At 44.1% G+C, this 22,152-nt stretch overlaps 1 protein-coding gene across 6 annotated transcripts in view; it reads left to right on the top strand.

Moving 5' to 3' along the window:
• Positions 1 to 22,152, top strand: part of mgarpa (mitochondria localized glutamic acid rich protein a) — a 46,533-nt gene that overhangs the window by 5,842 nt on the left and 18,539 nt on the right. For 2 of the 6 annotated variants that reach the window (XM_041852031.2, XM_041852001.2), the window contains exons 1-4: positions 11,784 to 11,985; positions 16,254 to 16,357; positions 16,939 to 17,044; positions 18,100 to 18,120. In XM_041852031.2, coding sequence (XP_041707965.2) covers positions 11,910 to 11,985; positions 16,254 to 16,357; positions 16,939 to 17,044; positions 18,100 to 18,120 — 307 coding nt within the window. In that variant the 5' untranslated portion in view covers positions 11,784 to 11,909. Of the gene's footprint in view, positions 1 to 6,293; positions 6,398 to 11,781; positions 11,986 to 16,253; positions 16,358 to 16,938; positions 17,045 to 18,099; positions 18,121 to 22,152 lie in introns of those variants that run through there. The other 4 variants (XM_041852040.2, XM_041852009.2, XM_041852022.2 and 1 more) reach the window with 4 other exon arrangements.

The raw sequence follows: 22,152 nt of genomic DNA, 5'->3' as shown, positions 1-22,152 counted from the left end.
GCAGTGATGTTTTGGGGCTGTCGCTGGGCAACACAGAATTTCAACTCCCTCCAAAGATTGTCTATGGGGTTGAGATCTGGAGACTGGCTAGGCCACTCCAGGACCTTGAAATGCTTCTTACGAAGCCACTCCTTCGTTGCCCGGGCGGTGTGTTTGGGATCATTGTCATGCTGAAAGACCCAGCCACGTTTCATCTTCAATGCCCTTGCTGATGGAAGGAGGTTTTCACTCAAAATCTCACGATACATGGCCCCATTCATTCTTTCCTTTACACGGATCAGTCGTCCTGGTCCCTTTGCAGAAAAACAGCCCCAAAGCATGATGTTTCCACCCCCATGCTTCACAGTAGGTCTGGTGTTCTTTGGATGCAACTCAGCATTCTTTGTCCTCCAAACACGACGAGTTGAGTTTTTACCAAAAAGTTATATTTTGGTTTCATCTGACCATATGACATTCTCCCAATCCTCTTCTGGATCATCCAAATGCACTCTAGCAAACTTCAGACGGGCCTGGACATGTACTGGCTTAAGCAGGGGGACACGTCTGGCACTGCAGATCGAGGGAGATTATCAGTGGTCTTGTATGTCTTCCATTTCCTAATAATTGCTCCCACAGTTGATTTCTTCAAACCAAGCTGCTTACCTATTGCAGATTCAGTCTTCCCAGCCTGGTGCAGGTCTACAATTTTGTTTCTGGTGTCCTTTGACAGCTCTTTGGTCTTGGCCATAGTGGAGTTTGGAGTGTGACTGTTTGAGGTTGTGGACAGGTGTCTTTTATACTGATAACAAGTTCAAACAGGTGCCATTAATACAGGTAACGAGTGGAGGACAGAGGAGCCTCTTAAAAAAAGAAGTTACAGGTCTGTGAGAGCCAGAAATCTTGCTTGATTGTAGGTGACCAAATACTTATTTTCCACCATAATTTGCAAATAAATTCATAAAAAATCCTACAATGTGATTTTCTGGAATTTTTTTTCTCATTTTGTCTGTCATAGTTGACGTGTACCTATGATGAAAATTACAGGCCTCTCTCATCTTTTTAAGTGGGAGAACTTGCACAATTGGTGGCTGACTAAATACTTTTTTCCCCACTGTATACTGTATTCTAGTAAGGGCTCATCCTATATAACTACACCTTTTCTATTCCTATACCGTTCATACTGTCGATTTCACACCATTATATACCCATATATTTATATTCCAGACTCTGAAATTGCTCGTTATGATATTTGTCTTTCTTTTTTGGATTTGTGTGTATTGTAAGGCATTACTGCACTGTTGGAGCTATAAACATAAGCATTTCACTGCAACTGCAAAATGTGTACTTGACCGATAAGATTTGATGACAATCATCTTATGTATAAACATGTAACACTTTAATTCAATACTATATTTTTTCAGACACAACTAGACATTTATAAAAGTTAATATTTTATTGCAAAATGTTACAGTAACTGGTGTAAAGTTGTACTTTATTTGAAGAAAACACTGAGCCTTTCATGATGCTAAATAAACTCAGCAAAGAAAGAAATGTCCTCTCACTGTCAACTGTGTTTATTTTCAGCAAACTTAACATAAATATTTGTAAATATTTGTATGAACATAAGATTCAACAACTGAGACATAAACTGAACAAGTTCCACAGACATGTGACTAACATAAATTGAATAATGTGTCCCTGAACAAAGGGGGGGTCAAAAGTAACAGTCAGTATCTGATGTGGGCACCAGCTGCATTAAGTACTGCAGTGCATTTCCTCCTCATGGACTGCACCAGATTTGCCAGTTCTTGCTGTGAGATGTTACCCCACTCTTCCACCAAGGCACCTGCAAGTTCCCGGACATTTCTGGGGTGAATGGCCCTAGCCCTCACCCTCTGATCCAACAGGTCCCAGACGTGCTCAATGGGATTGAGATCCAGGCTCTTCGCTGGCCATGGCAGAACACTGACATTCCTGTCTTGCAGGAAATCACCACAGAACAAGCAGTATGGCTGGTGGCATTGTCATGCTGGAGGGTCATGTCAGGATGAGCCTGCAGGAAGGGTACCACATGAGGGAGGAGGATGTCTTCCCTGTAACGCACAGCATTGAGATTGCCTGCAATGACGACAAGCTCAGTCCGATGATGCTGTGACACACCGCCCCAAACCATGACAGACCCTCAACCTCCAAATCGATCCCGCGCCAGAGTACAGGCCTCGGTGTAACACTCATTCCTTAGACGATAAATGCGAATCCGACCATCACCCCTAGTGAGACAAAACTGCAACTCTTCAGTGAAGAGCACTTCTTGCCAGTCCTGTCTGGTCCAGCGACGGTGGGTTTGTGCCCATAGGCGATGTTGTTGCCGGTGATGTCTGGTGAGGACCTGCCTTACAACAGGCCTATAAGCCCTCAGTCCAGCCTCTGTCAGCCTATTGCGGACAGTCTGAGCACTGATGGAGGGATTGTGCGTTCCTGGTGTAACTCGGTCAGTTGTTGTTGCCATCCTGTACCTATCCTGCAGGTGTGATGTTCGGATGTACCGATCCTGTGAAGGTGTTGTTACACGTGGTCTGCCACTGCGAGGACGATCAGCTGTCTGTCCTGTCTCCCTGTAGCGTTGTCTTAGGCGTCTCACAGTACGGAAATTGCAATGTATTGCCCTGGCCAAATCTGCAGTCCTCATGCCTCCTTGCAGCATGCCTAAGGCACGTTCACGCAGATGAGCAGGGACCCTGTGCATCTTTCTTTTGGTGTTTTTCAGAGTCAGTAGAAAGGCCTCTTTTGTGTCCTAAGTTTTCATAACTGTGACCTTAATTGCCTATTTGTTGCAATTGATGAAAGCACGGACATTACAGATGTTGCACAACTGGCCATTTTCATCCGCGGAGTTGATGACACATTGACCGTCACCGAGGAGTTCGTGGAGTTGGTGCCGATGACAGATACAACGACAGCAGCTGATATTTTCACTGCACTCGTCGGCGCGCTGGACAGGGTCGGAGTGGACTGGTCCCGCGCTGTCAGCCTGGCTACAGATGGTGCGCCCTCAATTATCGGGAAAAAAGCAGGCGTTGTGACAAAGTTCAGAGAGAAAGTGCAATCTGCAAATGGAGGACGTGATTTTTGGACTTTACTGTATTTTGCACCAGGAGGCTTTGTGTTGCAAGTCATTAAAGATGGATAACGTCATGAAGGTGGTCATCCAAACTGTTAATTTCATCCGATCCAGAAGCCTGAATCACCGTCAGTTTGACAGCCTTCTCAGAGAGAAAGACCACATCTATGGCCTGCCATACCACACAGAGGTAAGATGGTTAAGCCGAGGTGCTGTGCTGAGGCGTTTCTTTGATTTACGAGAAGAAATTGAACAGTTCATGGAAGAAAAGGGCAAACCAGTGTTAGAATTTAATTCCGCAGAATGGATGCAGGACCTTGCATTTATGGTGGATGTTACAGAGCACCTGAATAACTTGAACAAACAGCTGCAAGGGCGCAACAAAGTTGCCACGCAGTATTATGACAGCATACGTTCTTTCAAGTTGAAGCTGTCATTGTGGGAGATGCAACTCGCCGGTGGTGATGCAGCTCACTTCCCCTGTCTGAAAAATGTGTGTGCGACCCAACATGTGGCAGACATGAAGCGGTTCAAAGATAAAATAACGTGACTGTTAAGGGAGTTTGAGCAACGCTTTCAGATTTTTGGTGAACTGGAGAAAGACTTCAAAGTTTTTTGTTCGCCATTCACCGTGAATCCCTCTGATCTGCCCGTCAGCATCCAACTTGAAATAATAGACTTGCAGTGTGACTCGGATTTGAAGGGCAAATTTGCCGCAGCTGGCTTGGACACATTTTATCAGAATCTCTTGCCAGGTTACCCCAATTTGACAGCCCTCGCTGCAAAACTGTTGTGCATGTTTGGAACCACATATCGTTGTGAGCAAGTTCTCTGTAATGAGCATAAATAAAACAAAGCTGCGCTCAAGGCTCACGCACAAGCACTTGAATCACTTCCTGAAGTTGGCTGCCACTCAGGATGTGACGCCTGATATTGATGCGCTGGTGAAAGCTAAAAGATGCCAGGTATCAGGAGTCAAATAAACTATGCAACCCCACTTAGTGCTGCATGAGACACCCTGATATAGTTCTGTGATATACTTCTGTGAATCACTGAGGCATTGTGTGTTGTTTGTCCTCAGAATTTCAAATAACTTGAGGTGTTTTATGATTAATAGTGATGTTGTGCTTTTGGACACACTGTCCTCAGGCTCCAGCTTTATGTTTTTATGTTGATGTGCTATTGTTTTTAATTGATTTTATTTTATTTGTATATTTAACCTATTCTTGACTCTGTGGTTCTTGCACTTGTTTGGGGAACAGGATTTCATTATTTGTATCTACATTTCTGCCTGAGAAATGACACCCTGATATAGTTCTGTGATCTGTGAAACAGTTCTGTTAATCACTGAGGCATTGTGTGTTCTTTTTCTTTAGAATTTTCAAATAAACTTCAGGTGTTTTATGATTAATAGTGATGTTGTGCTTGTACTATTTTGGACACACTGTCCTCAGGCTCCAGCTTTATGTTTTATGTTGATAGTATTAAAACAAAGAAAACAATCTGAAGTTGTTGTTTTTAAGTTATATATATATACCATGATTTTACCGGTCCGGCCCACTTGGGAATAGATTTTCCTCCATGTGGCCCCTGAGCTAAAATGAGTTTGACACCCCTGGCGTAGGTGGTGGGGATGTTAATCAGTTAGCCGCCGAAAATACATTTGACCGGAGGTTCATTTGGATAATTTTGTGGAATTACAGAGCCTAGTTTGAGCAGCGGAATACAGTAGCCTAGTAGCGCCTCAAAAAGCCTGTAGGCTACTGGAGTGAAAACTGCTTTTGTAAGCCCAGTCATTGCACAACAAATAACAATTATAAATGCAATCGCCTGTTAACTTGTAGCCACGATTAAAAATGAACTATGTTTTTCTCAATCTCAACTCGTAAAGCGCGCCTCCCATTCGAATGCATAGGCTATAGCCTGCCTACGGTTGACTATAAACGCGTCACCCACCACTTTGCAACGTGACCATGAGGCAGTATAATTGTTTGGAACCTGAACTTTTTACTTTACTTAAAATAATGAGGCATGTCTTACCTAGCGTCAAAGTAGCCTTGCGAAAATCCATCCGTAGAAATGTGGAGGACTTCCTCATGCCATTCACCAGCAGTTCTCTCCTGTTCTATTGGTTTTCATATCAACTTTCTTTCGTTGTCCAGAAGCCAAAGGCACAATTCTAGTCATATTAGCAACCTATCATAGTAGTTGCTATTAGATTCCCCCTCTTTCTAAATTTCTACCGGAGATTTAAATCTGTGTCACATATAGCATTAGGTGCGCAGTTTAGAACTGTTTTCCGCGAATTTCATTTAGGCAAATGTTTGAAATTACGTTTTATTTGCTGCTTCATTGCAGGAGTTGCATGTTCAATAATAGGCTATAGCCTTTTGACTAAGATGATAGGCTTGCTATTGTTGCATGTTTCCATTAAGTTTTTAATGAAACATGTCCAGTCCTTGTATGCATGCTTAGTATCAGAGGGGAAGAGGCGAAGTGAGAGGTTTCACTCTGGGTTTCACTCTCGCCTAAATCTGTCCAATGCGTTTCTATGGGCTTATTTTGGGCCTGCCTGCTTGCTGCTTTTAGCCAAGATGCCAATCTGTTTATGATCAAACTAGCCAGAATTGCCATGCAGAATGAAGGCGCCTAGTCGAGCTCGGCTTCGCTTGAAAAACGAAAAAAAAGTACTGTTTGTCCAATTTGAGACGCCGTAGCCAGTATACACTTCCTCAAAATAATCAGAATTGATCTATAAAATAACTCAAGAAATGTCATTAATTTTGACGTTTTTGCAAAGGAGAGACCTTAGTCGCGCAATTTTACATCTGACTAGGATGTTTGGTGCAGTATTTCTCAAGAGCTAAAATGTACATGAGGACGAGTCGTCTCTCGCCTTAGGTACCTCATGAATGATTGTTTTACAGAGATGGAGATAAGAGTTAGACCTGGCTACCTAGTATTGGTGTAGTCGACAATTATGCACTATGTGTGACCAACTTGTCACTGTGTGGTCTATTGGGAGTCCAAAATAAATACAATTGTACTGGACATGTAGTCATATTTTGCAGATGTTATCGCGGGTGTAGCAAAATGCTTATGTTCCTAGCTCCAACAGTGCAGTAATACAAAACACTACACACGCAAATCCGAAAAAGAAAGGAATTAATCTCACTGTCCTTTTATCTTGCAGTTGGGAGTCGGTCTGCGTTTACTGCAGCAAAGCCAGATCACACTAACCCCAACTGGCTGCGTCTGGGCCTAGCGTTCGGGACCTCCGCTTTCCTCTGGGGCCTGGTAATGACGGCACACCTCCGCTATTGGAGGTTACACACATTAAACTACATGACTGTGTGACTTTTGGCACCAAATTCATTCCCAGGATCAAAACATAAGAGTACTTAGCTAGCCTACTGATACTTGCAACAGGTGTAGACTTCTCACCTGATTTCCTTTCACAATTCTGCATTTAAACGTGTGACTTTTGAATGCAGTCCAGGTTGAGGCTCTAGATCTGTACAGGGCTATTTGCATACCTGTTTAACACACATTTGGTTCTAAAGAGGCATTTGAGGTTATGAATTGATTCGTGAATAGTGTGGGATAGTTTGCTGAATGGTTTCAAATGTTTCTCCTCTGCACCTCTTCAAACAGCACAGCACTGATGTGCACAGGTACAAAGTGGGGAATGGCCTGGAATGAATCGCTATGACATTACCCACAACTCTCCCTCAGTTTATTAATTTCAAGGGTAATGCATGTGGGACTTTCAAGAATAAGGGTGTTGTGCGGTTCTTACTGTAAAAATGAAGTTTGAATCCAGATTGTCATTTTTTATTTAGATGATTATAATAAAAAAACATGATCATAGCCTAATGTTTTGTGATTAATTCTTATTCTTTGCAGGAATATTTCAAGGATCCATCTGGGTGATTGACCGTGTTAATCTGAAGGATCTCTTCCTCACACCTTTTTTTCCTCTTCTGTATTTTTATTTTGTTTGAAAGATCCCATGTCCTGGGCAGTAATACCCAGTTCTATGTGCAATAAATATTATATTACTCTATATATATTTACCTGTCTGTCTCCTTCGGAAAGTATTTAGACCCCTTGACTTTTTCCACATTTTGTTAGGTTACAGCCTTATTCTAAAATTGTTAAATTGTTTTTTTCCCTCATCAAGCTACACACAATACCCCATAATGACGAAGCAAAAACAGATTTTTATAAATGTTTGCTCATTTATAAAAAATTAAAACAAATGACATTTTATAAGTATTCAAACCCTTTACTTTGTTGAAGCACCTTTGGCAGCAATTACAGCCTTGAGTCTTCTTGGGTATGACGCTACAAGCTTGGCACACCTGTATTTGGGGAGTTTCTCCCATTATTCTCTGCAGATCCTCTCAATCTCTGTCAGGTTGGATGGGGAGCGTTGCTGCACAGCTTTTTTCCAGGTATCTCCAGAGATGTTCGATTGGGTTCAAATCCGGGCTCTGGCTGGGCCACTCAAGGACATTGTCCTGAAGCCACTCCTGCGTCGTCTTGGCTGTGTGCTTAGGGTCGTTGTCCCATTGGAAGGTGAACCTTCACCCCAGTCTGAGGTCCTGAGCGATCTGAAGCAGGTTTTTGTCAAGGATCTCTCTGTACTTTGCTCCGTTCATCTTTGCCTCGATCCTGACTAGTCTCCCAGTCCCTGGCGCTGAAAAACACCCCCACAGCATGATGCTGCCACCACCATGCTTCACCGTAGGGATGGTGCCAGGTTTCCTCCAGATGTAAAGCTAGGCATTCAGGCCAAAGACTTGTATCTTGGTTTCATCAGACCAGAGAATCTTGTTTCTCATGGTCTGAGAGTCATTTTAGGTGCCTTTTGGCAAACTCAAAGTGGGCTGTCGTGCCTTTTTCTGAGGAGTGGTTTCAATCTGGCCACTCTATCATAAAGGCCTGATTGGTGGAGTGCTGCGGAGATGGTTGTCCTTCTGGAAGGTTCTCCCATCTCCTCTGAGGAACTCCGGAGCGCTGTCAGAGTGACCATCGGATTCTTGGTCACCTCCCTGACCAAGGCCCTTCTCCCCCGATTGCTCAGTTTGGCCGGGTGGCCAGCTCTAGGAAGAGTCTTGGTGGTTCCAAACTTCTTCCATTTAAGAATGATGGAGGCCATTGTGTTTTTGGGGACCTTCAATGCTGCAGAAATGTTTTGGTACCCTTAACCAGATCTGTGCCTTGACACAATCCTGTCTCGGCGCTCTACGGATAATTCCTTCGACCTCATGGCTTGGTTTTTGCTCTGACATGCACTGTCAATTGTGGGACCTTATATAGACAGGTGTGTGCCTTTCCAAAGCATGTCCAATCAATGTAATCTACCACAGATGGACTCCAGTCAAGTTGTAGAAACGTTTCAAGGATGATCAATGGAAACGAGATGCACCTGAGCTCAATTTTGAGTCTCATAGCAACGGGGCTGAATACTTATGTAAATGTCATATTTCATTTATTTATTTTTATAAATTTGCAAACATTTCTAAAAACCTGTTTTCTCTTTGTCATTATGGGGTATTGTGTGCAGATTGCTGAGGAGTTGTATTTATTTAATCCATTTTAGAATAAGGCTGTAATGTAACAAAATGTGGAAAAAGTCAACAGGTCTGAATACTTTCCTAAGGCACTGTGAACCCACATTTTTCCTCACAACACTCTTAAAAAATAAATAAGATACAGTACACCAATACATACAGATACGTGCACCATCATTGATGAGGTAGTCCTGAATAGATGGCTACCCTAAAGCCTGCTGTATTCATGGTGTGTGTGTGAAAAGTGTCCAGACACTCTGCAGACCAGTACAGACACTTGCCAGATAACACTGTGGAGGGAGCGCATAGCCAGTCCTCATACCTCTCTCTTGTTAACAGATCTGCATCATTCGTTAATTTGATTACAGAGAACTCTGTGCTCTCCAGTGGCACTGCAGTTATTTGTCCCTCAGCTGTGTCTGCCCTTGCCAATAAAACTAATTTGTAAAATTATGGTCAGGCTGTGACAATGACCTTCTGACATTTCTAATCTATAGAAAGGAGCAAACTTTACAGGAACGAAGGAACAGGAACGTATTATACTTATGCTAAAAATGTATTCTATTCTACTGCCATTTACTTTATTTTCGTATTCTTACATTTTATTATTTATTATTGCTGCATTATCGAGAAGGACCTGCAAGTACGAATTTCGTTGGACGATGTATACCATGCGTATCCCGCACATACGATTAATAAAACTTGAAACATGGGGTTTATGAAAAGCCGCCTTTATGACAGCTTTGAACATACACAAAAGACCACTGCTAGAACAATGCTAACTGTAGGCCTGATTGAGTTGATACTTCTCTGTGGATCATATTCACCCCACTGCGCTCTGCCACCAATTTCCTCTCTTTACCCTTTCCTGCGGTTAATCTGCACGCACAGAGGAATGGAACGATTAGGGAACGTGCACTGCGCACATTTCGGGAACACGCCCCTTGACAAAATAGAAATAAAAAAGGCAATAATAAATTGTTTATAGGCTATTCAGACATGTTGTTGGTGATTTTTTAATTACTACTGCCACTGGTTTGCTTGTGGAATGCAATGTCTGAGTACCTGAACATATAGGCTACAAATCTGAATGTGTCTGTCTAATATGGTTTAATGGATAAGTACATTTGATTCACATAAAAGACTCTCAAAAATATCTCAACAATAACCACGTTTCCATCCACAGTTTTTATGCGAGTAAAGTCATATCATATAAAAAATTATGACAGCTGTGATGGAAACAGGAAGTTTCTGTGCCATTTTATAAACGCTGACAGATTTGTTCGTTTGACATGGTGGGGGATCTTTTTGTGTCTAAAATTAATTAGAGAAATGGCGGTGGAAACGCCTTTATTGCAAATATTGATATAATAATCATCATATCGAAGTAAATGGGATGTAGCTCAGTTGGTAGAGCATGGCGTTTGCAACGCCATGGTTGTGGGTTCGATTCCCATGGGGGTCCAGAATGATTTTTTAAATATTTTTTTAAAATAATGTATGCACTCACTAACTGTAAGTCGCTCTGGATAAGAGCGTCTGCTAAATGACTAAAATGTGAAATGTAAATTTGGAGTCACGTGATGATGTGTGGTCCTCCCAATAGGATTTGGGAGACCATGCAGTTTATTAGGCTACAGATGAAATAAGGTATGATGAACTTCACAGAGTGTTGAAAGTGCACGGTGATGAGCTTGATGCTGCTTTCCAATAAATACTGAGGGTCTTATTCTGGTGACATGATGGTCGATGTTTGACAAATAAAACTTTTCTCGCTCTTATCCATAATAATCTCTTCATAGACTAGCCAACCCGCACAGCCTTACCTGCACTGTATCTGCAAGCTGTTGGCTAGTCGCAGGTGCCAAAATGAGTAGGCACATTTTGCTATTAAACGCAACCGTATTTGTGACAACTATCGGTAGAGTTGAAAATGCGATGGATTTTTATTCCGTACATACATATTACGTCATTTTTACCTGATTTAAAAAAAATCAGCAACAAGCAACAAATGCCCATATTTTCTTTATGTGGATTCTAGAATATTCGCATGAAAATCTGTTGCCAATTGGATGGAAACCTAGTTACTAGCTAGGTCTCCATATACTAGCTAGGTTTCCATCCAATTGGCGAAAAAACGACAGTATATGCGCATTCTCCCACCAGAGATGTTTCCATCCAATTGACTTGTTGTGGATAAAATGCTGTGCATGATGATGTAGTGCACATAACAATTACTTATGCAGTTAAATTCCCATGCATGTACTGAATAAAAAATACAATTTAAATCGGTTTCCATCGCATTTTCAATTGTACTGATGGTGTTGTGAGAAAAAAAAAAAAAAACATTATTAAGGGAATGTGCCCACTCTGGTCTTGACATGTGCGCTCTAGCTAAGAACTCAGAGATACAGTTGGGGTATAGCCTACTACATTGACCATCATGTCACCAGAATAAGACCTTCGATATTTATTGGAAAGGAGCATCAAGCTCATCACAATGCACTTTCACCACCCAGTAAAGTTCATCATAACTTATATAACCTGTAGCCTAATAAACTGCATGGTTTCCCAAATCCTAGTGGGAGGACCATCCACTATATCATTGGGTGACTCCAAGTTTACTTTGATATGATGGTTATTATATCAAGATTGCGCATAAAGGCGTTTCCACCGCCATTTCTCGCAGAATTAATTTTACACACAAAAAGATCCCACCTTGTCTAGACATTTTTCTACATATAGCCTACTTTACTTGCATAAAAAGTAGGGGCGGGATGATACCAGTATCCCATATTTTTTCCATATAAAAAATGAAAACACAAAGAATAACAAACTCTTTGGTCCTTTAAAAACCTGCTGTATGTAAAATATTGTGTGCTATAGCTTGGAAAATTAATTAATGTGACTCTGGATGACAACATAATGATGTTTGTTAAAAAAATTAGGGCTGTTTTCCTAAAGAAGTTAAATCCGCTTGATATTTTGTTTCCTTGTCGTATCGCGACATAATACAAATGTTTAAGTGCATTTTCTATCCACGTGCTTTTTTTTGTCATTTTACCTTGTGCGTGACGTCCGTGAGAAAAGGGGGAGGTGAAGACCCATTCGATAAGAGAAATCAGCCACACATCCAGTGCTGAGCGCAAGTGAGATTGGGCTCGGCTTCGTTCCTCGCACACTTCGGCGCACGCTGCATTCCTCCCGTAGTTTTTGGATTGCGTGCGGCGATGTTTCTCTGCAGAACTGCCTGGCAAAAATGTGGGCCTTTGGCTCGGAAGTCAGCCCACCAGTTGTATAGAGATGGTGAGTATCACATAACGGGTTCAATAGATGGCGAAACCACATTAAAGTTGTACATGATACAAGATGGCAAATGTGTATCCTTGTTGGCTTTTATTTCCTCTATGTATAGGCTATGGGTAGCCTATGGGTAGAGGAATTTACGTACATTTCAGAATATAACATTTTGTTCTCATGTGGTTTGGCTTTACTGAAACCCTCTCTTCCCAAATTTGAAAGATGGCACCTGTGTTACAGGACAAGGGAAGTGAAGGTCAATTGGAATTTTGTCCAATTATTCCCATAATTTTTCATTGTGTTCATTTTGATCATCTTATTGGAGCGTCAAATTGTTACATGACACATTTGAAAGAGAAAGTCGTGGTTTCTCCCTGTCAAATCACCTCTCCCTCAACCAAACGAGATGGGCCTTGTAATTTTGTTACGAAACGAAATGCAATTGTGTTACTATGCGGACTCCGTGGTGGCTTACAGTACCAACAAATTTTAAATAATTTCAAATCGTTAGATTACTTTGTTTCCTTGTCTTCGGTGCCAGATGGTGACTTTGTATCGATGATGATTGCATGGCCTAGGTGTGCAAATTATACATTTGAACTATAGTTACGAAACTCGCGCTTGAAAGGGAAGGTAAACAATTACCTAACTGGTTACATAACCTTTAATTTGTTTTAAAATTCTTAATATGTGACCTTCATTAAATCTGAGGTGGCATAGAAATATGGTTCCTGCTTTTGCTCACGTGGTAGAGAACGTGTCACGGGCGTCTCAATGTATGGACTGCGGACAAAGGCATGCGTCGCTCACCAAACAGCTCCCTCCGCGGGAGCGCGCAGCAATGAACTTGCATTCTTCCACCAAATAATTCCATAATGTGGTGTTGGGAAACGCTCTCAGGCGCTCCTCCAGAGTCTACCGTAAGTGTTCAATTGGGTTGAACACTATGCTCATTTTGAGACCCCTATTTCAAAGATCTCTTCTAGCCATGGTAGCCAAAATAATGGGCAACAGTGGCGATTTTAGCATGTAAATCTTGGCGAGGCAAAAAAAAAACAAATACGTGGGATGCATGCCAGCAAAGCCATTACAAAACACAACACTAAACAATGCATTCATTGCACTCTAACGTGACAAACTGAGCCCACAAACTGTTAGGGCCTACATAAAGCTGTCCCAACAGCAGTCTCAACATCTTACCACTGCTACACCTGGCTATCAGCGGAGCCTTGTCTGGCAGCGAAAAAGAAAAACATAGCTGACTTGCTTAAACAAATGTGGTTTCTAATGAAAATTAAGATGTACAAACTATGGGGACGACAAGCCGATAAGAGGCAATCCGTAATTTCCATTAAGACATTAATGAGCTAGGACGGACATAGTCAATATAACTACTTGTTTAGCACATGGGCCGTTCTTAGAGGTCTCCCTGTACACCAAGTCAGAACGTGGGATAAATAAAGGGGGCATATAAGCAGACAATGAAAACTTTTACATTTCTCTTAAACAGGTTATAGGCTATATGTGCACCACCAAGTCAGAACAGTAGGTGGAATTAAGAGGGGGAAATAGACCAAATTATTAGGGTGAGGCACATGGGCTACTAACAGCTTACTACACAACATACACTTAGTATTACTTTCTTAGCTACAGTATACATATCTCCCTGGCATATTACATAATTTATGCAGCAGCATACAATACATTTTTGGACTCATCTGTTGTGCTGGGCTCACTTGAACAGGGAGCTGGCGCGGCGGTACTTCGTGGGCAAATTTTGTCATCAAAGTCTGGCATTCTCTGGATTTATAGTGCTTTCAAGACAAACTGAAAACTCTGGAAAAAAACAAGGTCAAATCATGATGACGTCATTGATCTTAAGGTCGTAGCTCTAGAAAGAGGCCTGAGTTCCGAATATACAATTCCGAGTTGGATGATCGTTCAAAATGTATTTTCCCAGTCGGAGCTCGTTTTTTCCCAGATTTCCCAAGTTGTCTTGAACTCACTGAAGTCAAGTTTTCGCAGTTCCGAGTTAACAGTTGTTTTGAGCGCGGCACAAATCATGCTTCATTGACAGCATGGCCAATGTTGAATGTTTATCATTTTAAACTTGGAAAAGAATAGCAGGCTAGTGAACTCACTCAATAGCAGGCTAGTGACTGCTTTGCAATGCTTGCAGTTAGCCACTGATTCCTTCCAAAGCACTCATTGTTGAATTTGCGATTTCCAACTTGTGTAATGTTCATGGCCGGTGAGCACCGATACTTTTGATCTATAATTTATCTTCATATGACAAGGATTAAAAAGGATTTGCCAGTAGATTGTCGAATTGATTCATGATGATGACTGCTAGCTAAGATTTTGAAAGTATGATGTTGACATGATCAGTCCAATCAAAGCTACTGTAGATATAACGTGATTTTCTGTGGTCAATGACCTTGAGCCTTCTTGGATGGGCACTTCTAATGTAACTCAATGGCAGCACCCAAGGGGCTTGAATTTTCAAGCTCTACCCTTAGACTTGGCAGTGATGTACTGCCCCCACTAGTGACAGAACACTGAGCTAATCACGGCGCAACTAGAGAACATTACCAACACCTACGCTCCGTATTTTCCACTGTCTGCCCCACCACCACAGAAAGCACGGAGCTAGGCTGAAACGCCTGCATTTTGGCGCTGCCTTACTCAAGAAAGCAAAAAAGAGACCATGTTTGTATGTGGCTTTATTAACTCAATGTTTATATATATTTTTTTTTGTGTACATTGTTTGCAAACTGATATGTGACACATATTAATGGCAAAATAACATGCAAAACAGCGACACCGGCCCCTGCTTTGCGTTTGTACAGCATACAACTCTACATGCACAAAAGGGCGTCTTCTTATCGCAGTGGGACCCTCCATGCCCACTGTCCTCCCTTGACCAGTGCTTAGGCACAGAGCAGGTATCATAGCTTAATCCTATGACATTGACCCACGGCCACTTGTGCTATCACAATCCCATGTCACTATAACCCTGCGACTCCAGTGGGGGTTGAACAGTGGGGGATGAGAACATTGAGGGTTAAAATCCCCCTGCATTGACACTCCCTGTTTTGTCATGGGGTGTTCCTTTTCGAAAGGAGAACCTTGTGTATTAGTTATTACATATTTTGAGCAATATTGTTCTTTCTTAATTATCAGGATCAAGAGGAAATTGACACCTACTGGTGCTCTTCCAATGGGACTAGTTATGTCCAGACTAAAATCTAGACTAAACTTAATTTGAGCCTAAAATCACTGGTCCCCCATTTTATGCTCACTCATTGTGAATGGCATGCAGGCTGTCCTGTTAGTTTGGGGTTTGCTGTACAAGTGAAACCGGACACTTGTTGTCGAAGTGGGGAGTGACTTGCTGTTCATTTTGTCCTTAACTGTAGCTACCGTTAACATTTTAACTGTGGCAAAGCTGTTCCTCTGTTTTTGTGCAAGTCTGTCTGCACGGTAGATGCATGTCTGTCTTCGTGGGTTGTGTGTGTCTGATTTCTTTGTGACTATAGTCTAGATGTGTTAAGTGTGTGTGTACGATTGTTCGTCTTTGTGTTGTGTATGGCGTTTGGTGCCTGTCTGCCATGAGGGAAGGGCACTGACCTTCAACGGCATTAGGAGGAAACGCTGACTCTGGTCCAAGTCTTGGTGTAGTAAACAAAGCGCCTGGCTGCAGTGTTTTTTTCTTTCTGCTGATGTAATGGCACTCGGAAAGCACAATCAATCTGAAAGAACTACGTAAAATGACAAAACACCTCCTTGTGCTGAGTATCATAAAAATATGCTGCTGGAATAAGATTAACTTTTTCACTTTAATATTGGTGGTGGGTCATTTGACCTGCTTTTGAATATTGCTATTGCACTAACCTTCTAGGCAAATTACATTTAGCTAGAATTCGACAACTTTTATTTCACACAAGCCTATTTCACTTTATCCCTTGTTGTTAGTCTGGTTGGAGTTCTACCAGCCAACCACTGTTTTTCAGTTGGAGGCAAATGAGCTCTGACAGGCATATTCCTGGACACCTAATCCAATAAACATCCAGAGATCGTGCTTCAACAAATCTTCTGTCCTCACGCTTCCCTCTCACTGCATTAGGTCTATCTTATTGTAATCTTTTTAAAACAATCTTATGGGGTGGGGACTAGATCAAATGTAGAATATCCTGTAACATCTACCGTGATTCCTGATGACATCTGAAGGCCAGGTGACCTTTACCTAACCGGTGACTTTTTTGTTGTTGTAGTAGTAGTGCCACGGCGACAGATGTCGTCGCTCCCCGGTGGTACTGGTGATAACATCATCTACGCCCTGCTGTGTGGTGGGGCCTTTGCTGGAGCCGTCGCCTACGTGAGTCTACACTTGTCTATTTGAGTTTAGATGACGTAGCTCATAGGGGGGGGGAAATAATCCCAGACTGGCCTTTTTTTTCATAAACCTTTAACTCTAGAATGTGCTATTTTATTCTTTGACATGGCTAAAGTTGCCCTCAGAAGAATGTTATAATGCGTTTCATTGGTACATTTACATTTTACATTTTAGTCATTTAGCAGACGCTCTTATCCAGAGCGACTTACAGTTAGTGAGTGCACACATTATTATTTTATTTTTTCATACTGGCCCCCTGTGGGAATCGAACCCACAACCCTGGCGTTGCAAACGCCATGCTCTACCAACTGAGCTACATCCCTGCCGGCCATTCCCTCCCCTACCCTGGACGACGCTGGGCCAATTGTGCGCCGCCCCATGGGTCTCCCGGTCGCGGCCGGCTACGACAGAGCCTGGATTCGAACCAGAATCTCTAGTGGCACAGCTAGCACTGCAATGCAGTGCCTTAGACCTCTGCGCCACTCGGGAGGCCACAGGTGAATTGGTAGAGGTGAATGTAACTATTTTGAGCATTAAAATGATCTTGGTGTTTCTTCCAACAGACGTACACCACCGTGACCACAGACCACGCCAGATTCACCGACCGTGTTGCGGATATCAACGCTCGTCCCAAGACCGAGTGGGTTCCCAAACCATGGCCCCCCAAGAGTAAGTCTCACCTCGCCCACCGTCTTGCCTCACAACCTCGCCCACCGTCTTGCCTCACAACCTCAACTAACCCCTTGTGTCATTCACCTCCCAGGTTATTGGATAAGAACCTGTTTGGGTTTGGTCCGGGGTCTAAGAGAAAGAGATGTGATCCAAGCTAGGGATTGTAGGACAGCAGGCCTGGTTAATCCTCTACTTAAATCAGAGGAATGTCACTGAGTGACCACACCTAAAACTGTAGCCTGGCTATTCGGTGTGTCCTCCTTTTTCTCCCCTGGGAGAGCCTTTCTGCTGCAGTGGACATTCTGCTGAGTTCATTAGAATTCACACACACACTGATAGTGGTCTCTGTCCTCCCCCTGTCGTTGTCAAGGTGTATTAATAACTGTTGACACAGACGGGACAGCCCAGTCAGCTCTGTGTGCGGCAATATCAAGCAGTCAGTCGTTTTGGCCAGACCACCATAGACTCTTAGCCAAGTGGGCCAGCCCCCCTCACATTCTCTGGTCATTGCTGTCGGAGCCCTGCATATCGCTCTCAAGTCATCCCACTATCATTCCTTTTCGCCTTTTCCAGAATCACTTCCTGCAAACAAACACACTCCCGTCCAATACCATTCTATTTATATGACCAACTATTATGTAATCCAACTGTGGCCAGGCAGTTAGGTATTGATACTGGGAGAGGTCCATAAGGGACTACTGCTGCTGTATAAACAGCTGAGATAAGATGTATGATTACAATATATTTTGTTGTCCACTTGTAATGGATGTTTATTTTGGCAGGCTTCAGCATAATCATAAACTCGAACTACACAGATATCACACAAGCGCATGGCTGTATGGCCCATACACGCTCATACAAGTGTGTGTAAAGATAAATCTGTCCATGCCTGTATCATATATCATAACTGGGTACAGATCAGACATGCCTACTAAGACCAACTCATTCATATACGTACATGATTCATACACATATCAGCCGGATCGCTATAATCATACACTCCATATAATCCACATGTAAACCTGTGACAATTTGCTTCTGTCTGTTTCCAGGCAAGGATGAGGAAGAGGAGGGTGAGTTCCTATGTGTGGCTTGACTAGCTAATGTCTTTCATTTATTATAGCTCACAGCCTGTTAAATGACTCTTTCTGAATGACCAATGAAACTCAGTTTTTAGACTCACTAAGGGTACCTTGGCATGGATTTGAGTATTTTCACTCTCTCACTGATTGCCTTGAAATGAATCTATGTTTCTCTATAGGTACACTCACAAACCTAGGTTTTTCTCTTGACACATTCACAAAACGCATTCTGAGAACCAATGCTGGGGATAAGGAGTGGATTCATGGACTCTGAAATGGGTGGAGTCTTAACGTATTGCATTTCAGTGATTTTAAACGATTAGTTACCGGAGTGTAACTCCAGTTCTATGAGTGGAGCGGAGCCCCATAGGGGAGCTCTGCTCCTAATGGTTTACCCTCTGCCCTAAGGCAGCAGCAGCCTGAGACAAAATTATGCACACACCTACAGCCAATAGGAGTACAGGTGTCCCTATAAGAGGGGACGCTTCCCCTCAATCAGCCTCCCGAGATATTTTTCTTCAGCGAGACTAGAGAGGGTCTGCAGGGCCTTAAGTCCTATGGGGCTCTGCTCCACTCATAGAACTGGAGTTACACTCCGGTAACTAATCGTTCTATATCGTGGAGCTCCGCCCCATAGGGGAGCTCTGCTCCTAATGGTTTAAGGCGGAGCGTAGCGCTCCAAAATGTACTCCCTGCCGAGCCTAACACTTCCCATCAAAACGAGAAAGTCAGGCCCAGCAATGGCTGTAACCGAGTCCCGCAGTACTGCAACTAAAAACCCCTACGGGTGTCACAATATACCGCGTCATCGGTTAAAAGACCCGCCCCACCTAGTCCAATGGCAATGCCAATGACTAGTGGGCAGATCACCAGAATAGAAGCCATACTAATCTGTACTAGCAGATAGATGTGCCTCAATATCCCGTGAAAACACTACCGACCACTAATGGAATGACATCAAATGTCACTCTACATTATGAACACGGTAGACCGCCTCACTCACTCAATGGAATCCCAGAGATTAGTGGGCAGGAACAAAAACATGAGTCATACTAACTGAACGAGCAGATAGATGACCTCATATTCTGTTAATCCACGCATGCCTCTACTGTACTGAGCCTGTCAGTCAGGATTCATGCCACAAAAAATGTTTTCTTATCCAAAGCGGACCTGATGGAAACCCAGTCCATAGTCCTGCTTTTCCCTCTCTTCCTAGCTCCAGATCTCCCTTCAGCTATGCTGAGTACAGACCGAGCCAAAGAGTTAGAAAACACATCTGTCAAAAACACGTCTTCCTAACCAAAGCGGACATGATGGAAACCTGTGTCCACAGTCCTGCTTCTCCTCTCCTTCTTGCTCAAGATCTCCCTTCAGCCACGCTGAGTACAGATCGAGCCAGAGAATTGGAAGACATATCTAAGAGATAGAAACGGATAAATGGAGACGGCGTCGACCAGGATGCTGTTCTACAGATATCCTCTACTCCCGTTCCTCTGAAAAGGGCAGTAGAAGCCGCTACTCCACGAGTGGAGTGAACTCTGATACCCTGAGGCAATTGCCGCCCTGCTACCTCATAAGCTGTCTCAATGCATTCACAAAGCCAGTGAGACAGCCTCTGTTTTGAAAGTGGTCTACCTAGTGCAGCCGCACCGTGACACACAAACAACTGAGGCGATGACCTAATCGCTGCTGTGCGCTCAACGTAACACGCCAAAGCGCGTACCGGGCACAGGCGATGGAGCTTTTCCTCACTCCCCTCTCTATGAGGAGGAGGAGAAAAAGCCCACAGCTCCACGGTCTGTGACCTATATGAACTCTTAATAACCTTCGGCACAAATGCCGGGTTAGGACGTAACACTGCTCTGCTCAGGTCACCATTGATGGCCAAGCAGTCAGGTCTCGTCGAAAGAGCACACAAATCACTGACCCGCTTAGCTGTAGTCAAAGCGAGCAACAGTGCTGTCTTGATAGACAGCATCTTGAGGGGTATTTGATTCAATGGCTCGAACGGCGACTTACATAGCGCTTCGAGTACCAAAGCCAAATCCCACTGAGGAAGCGTGACTCTAGGTGTTGGCCTAAGTCGCCGCGTTCCTAATAGGAAGCGTTTCACTAGAGGGTGACTAAAGACATTGTCTCTGCCAAAACCCTCATGACAAGCTGAAATCGCTGCTGCAAACACTCTAATCGTGGCAGGCGATTTTTGCTTATCAAACATGAGCTGCAGAAAAGAGAGAATACTCTCCACCTGACAGCTCATGGGGTCCACACTTTGTGTGACACACCATCGTGAAAACACGTTCCATCTACTGGCATACATCTTAGAAGTGGAACTGGCACGTGAACCCTGTATGGTCCTGATCACTGCATCAGATAACCCACGGCGCTCTAGCCTGTCCCTCTCAGCAGCCAGGCCTTCAGTGGTTGGCCGATTATGGGCAATTTCCCTATCGTGCCAGCCGCCTGAGACAACGAGTCCCGTCTGTGGAATTGGCCAAGGTGGCGCAATCAACATCTGACTCATCTCCGCAAACCACAGAGCCCCCGGGCGATCGGGCGCTATCAGTATCACTGACAGCCCCCCTGACCTCACCCTGGCTAGCAGTGGGAGAATGCAGGACAGCGGAGGGAATGCATACAGGAGAACTCTCGGCCACGGTTGGTGCGCAAAGGCGTCCCTTCCCAGTGGCGGTTCGTCCTGTTCCCTCAGAGAGAACCACAGAGGACATTGCGCGTTCACGCGTGACGCGAATAGGTCCACCTCGGCTCTCCCGAATTGTTCCCAAATCTGGAGAACAATGTCTGGATGCAGACACCACTCGTCGTCTCGAGGACCCCCTCTTTGACATGAGGTCTGCTCCTACGTTCAAGTAGCCCGGAATGTGTGCTGCTCTCAATGAGCGAAGATGCTCGTGAGCCCACAGCCACAATTCCTCTGCCGCCCGATGGAGAGCAGGAGACCTGACTCCTCCCTGGCGATTTATGTGGGCTACTGTGGTCCGGTTGTCTGACCAGACCAGCACATCGCGACCCCGAAGGGTAGACGCGAAGTGGGTCAGAACCAGTCGAACCGTTTCCAACTCCAGGAGGTTGATGTGACGACCTGATTGAGGCCACACACCTCCTATCGCTTGTGTCTGACATGTCCCTCCCCATCCCGTCAGGGACGCATCCGTGAATACTGGGATGTGAGAGGACACCTTTCCTATCGGGACTCCGTGCGTGAGAACGCGGAAGTTTCTCCAATAGTTTAGGTCTGCACTGAGCGAGAGGGGAACCACCACCAACCGATGACGTTGACGCAATGGGTCTAGTCTTAGTTGGGCGAACCATCACTGCGTCCTGCGCATGTGCAGGAGTCCCAGCGGAACCACAGAGTGGGCTGACGACATGAGACCCAAAAGTGACATGATCGACAGCGCCGTCACCGTGTGATTCGGACGACACTTCCTTAGGGCTAGCAACAAGGCTACCCTTCGGGGGTCCGAAATTCGAGCCCTCATCCTCACAGTGTCTAGCTGTAGGCCAGGGCGCGCTCTTTTTCCAATTCACAGCAAACCCCAGACTTGTGAGATGCATCACTGTCTGTGTTGTGTGAGTGATCGCCAGCTCTGCTGACGGGGCGAGAACCAGTAGGTCGTCCAGGTAGGCTAGTAGCCGTATTCCCTGACGACGCAACGGTTCCAATGCCGCCTCCACACACTTGGAAAATGTGCGAGGTGCCAGGGCGTACCCAAATGGCATCCTCGTGTATTCGTACGCCACCCCTTGAAAGGCGAACCGCAGAAACTTCCTGTGACGCGGCTGAACAGGCACATGAAAGTACGCGTCCTTTAGGTCTATGCTCGTACAAAAGTCCCCTCTCTGGACACATTCCAGCAGACGTTTTGTCGTTAGCATTCGGAAGGGCCGTTTGGTTATGCTCTCGTTGAGAATGCGTAAATCCAAAATCGGCCTCACTCCCCCGTCTTTTTGGGCACTAGGAAATAAGGCGAATATAGCCCTTTGTTCCTTTGCTCCCGG

This window comes from Coregonus clupeaformis, chromosome 3, assembly GCF_020615455.1.
Source record: "Coregonus clupeaformis isolate EN_2021a chromosome 3, ASM2061545v1, whole genome shotgun sequence".
Classification (NCBI taxonomy): domain Eukaryota; kingdom Metazoa; phylum Chordata; class Actinopteri; order Salmoniformes; family Salmonidae; genus Coregonus; species Coregonus clupeaformis.
This window is presented reverse-complemented; position numbering and strand designations above follow the sequence as displayed.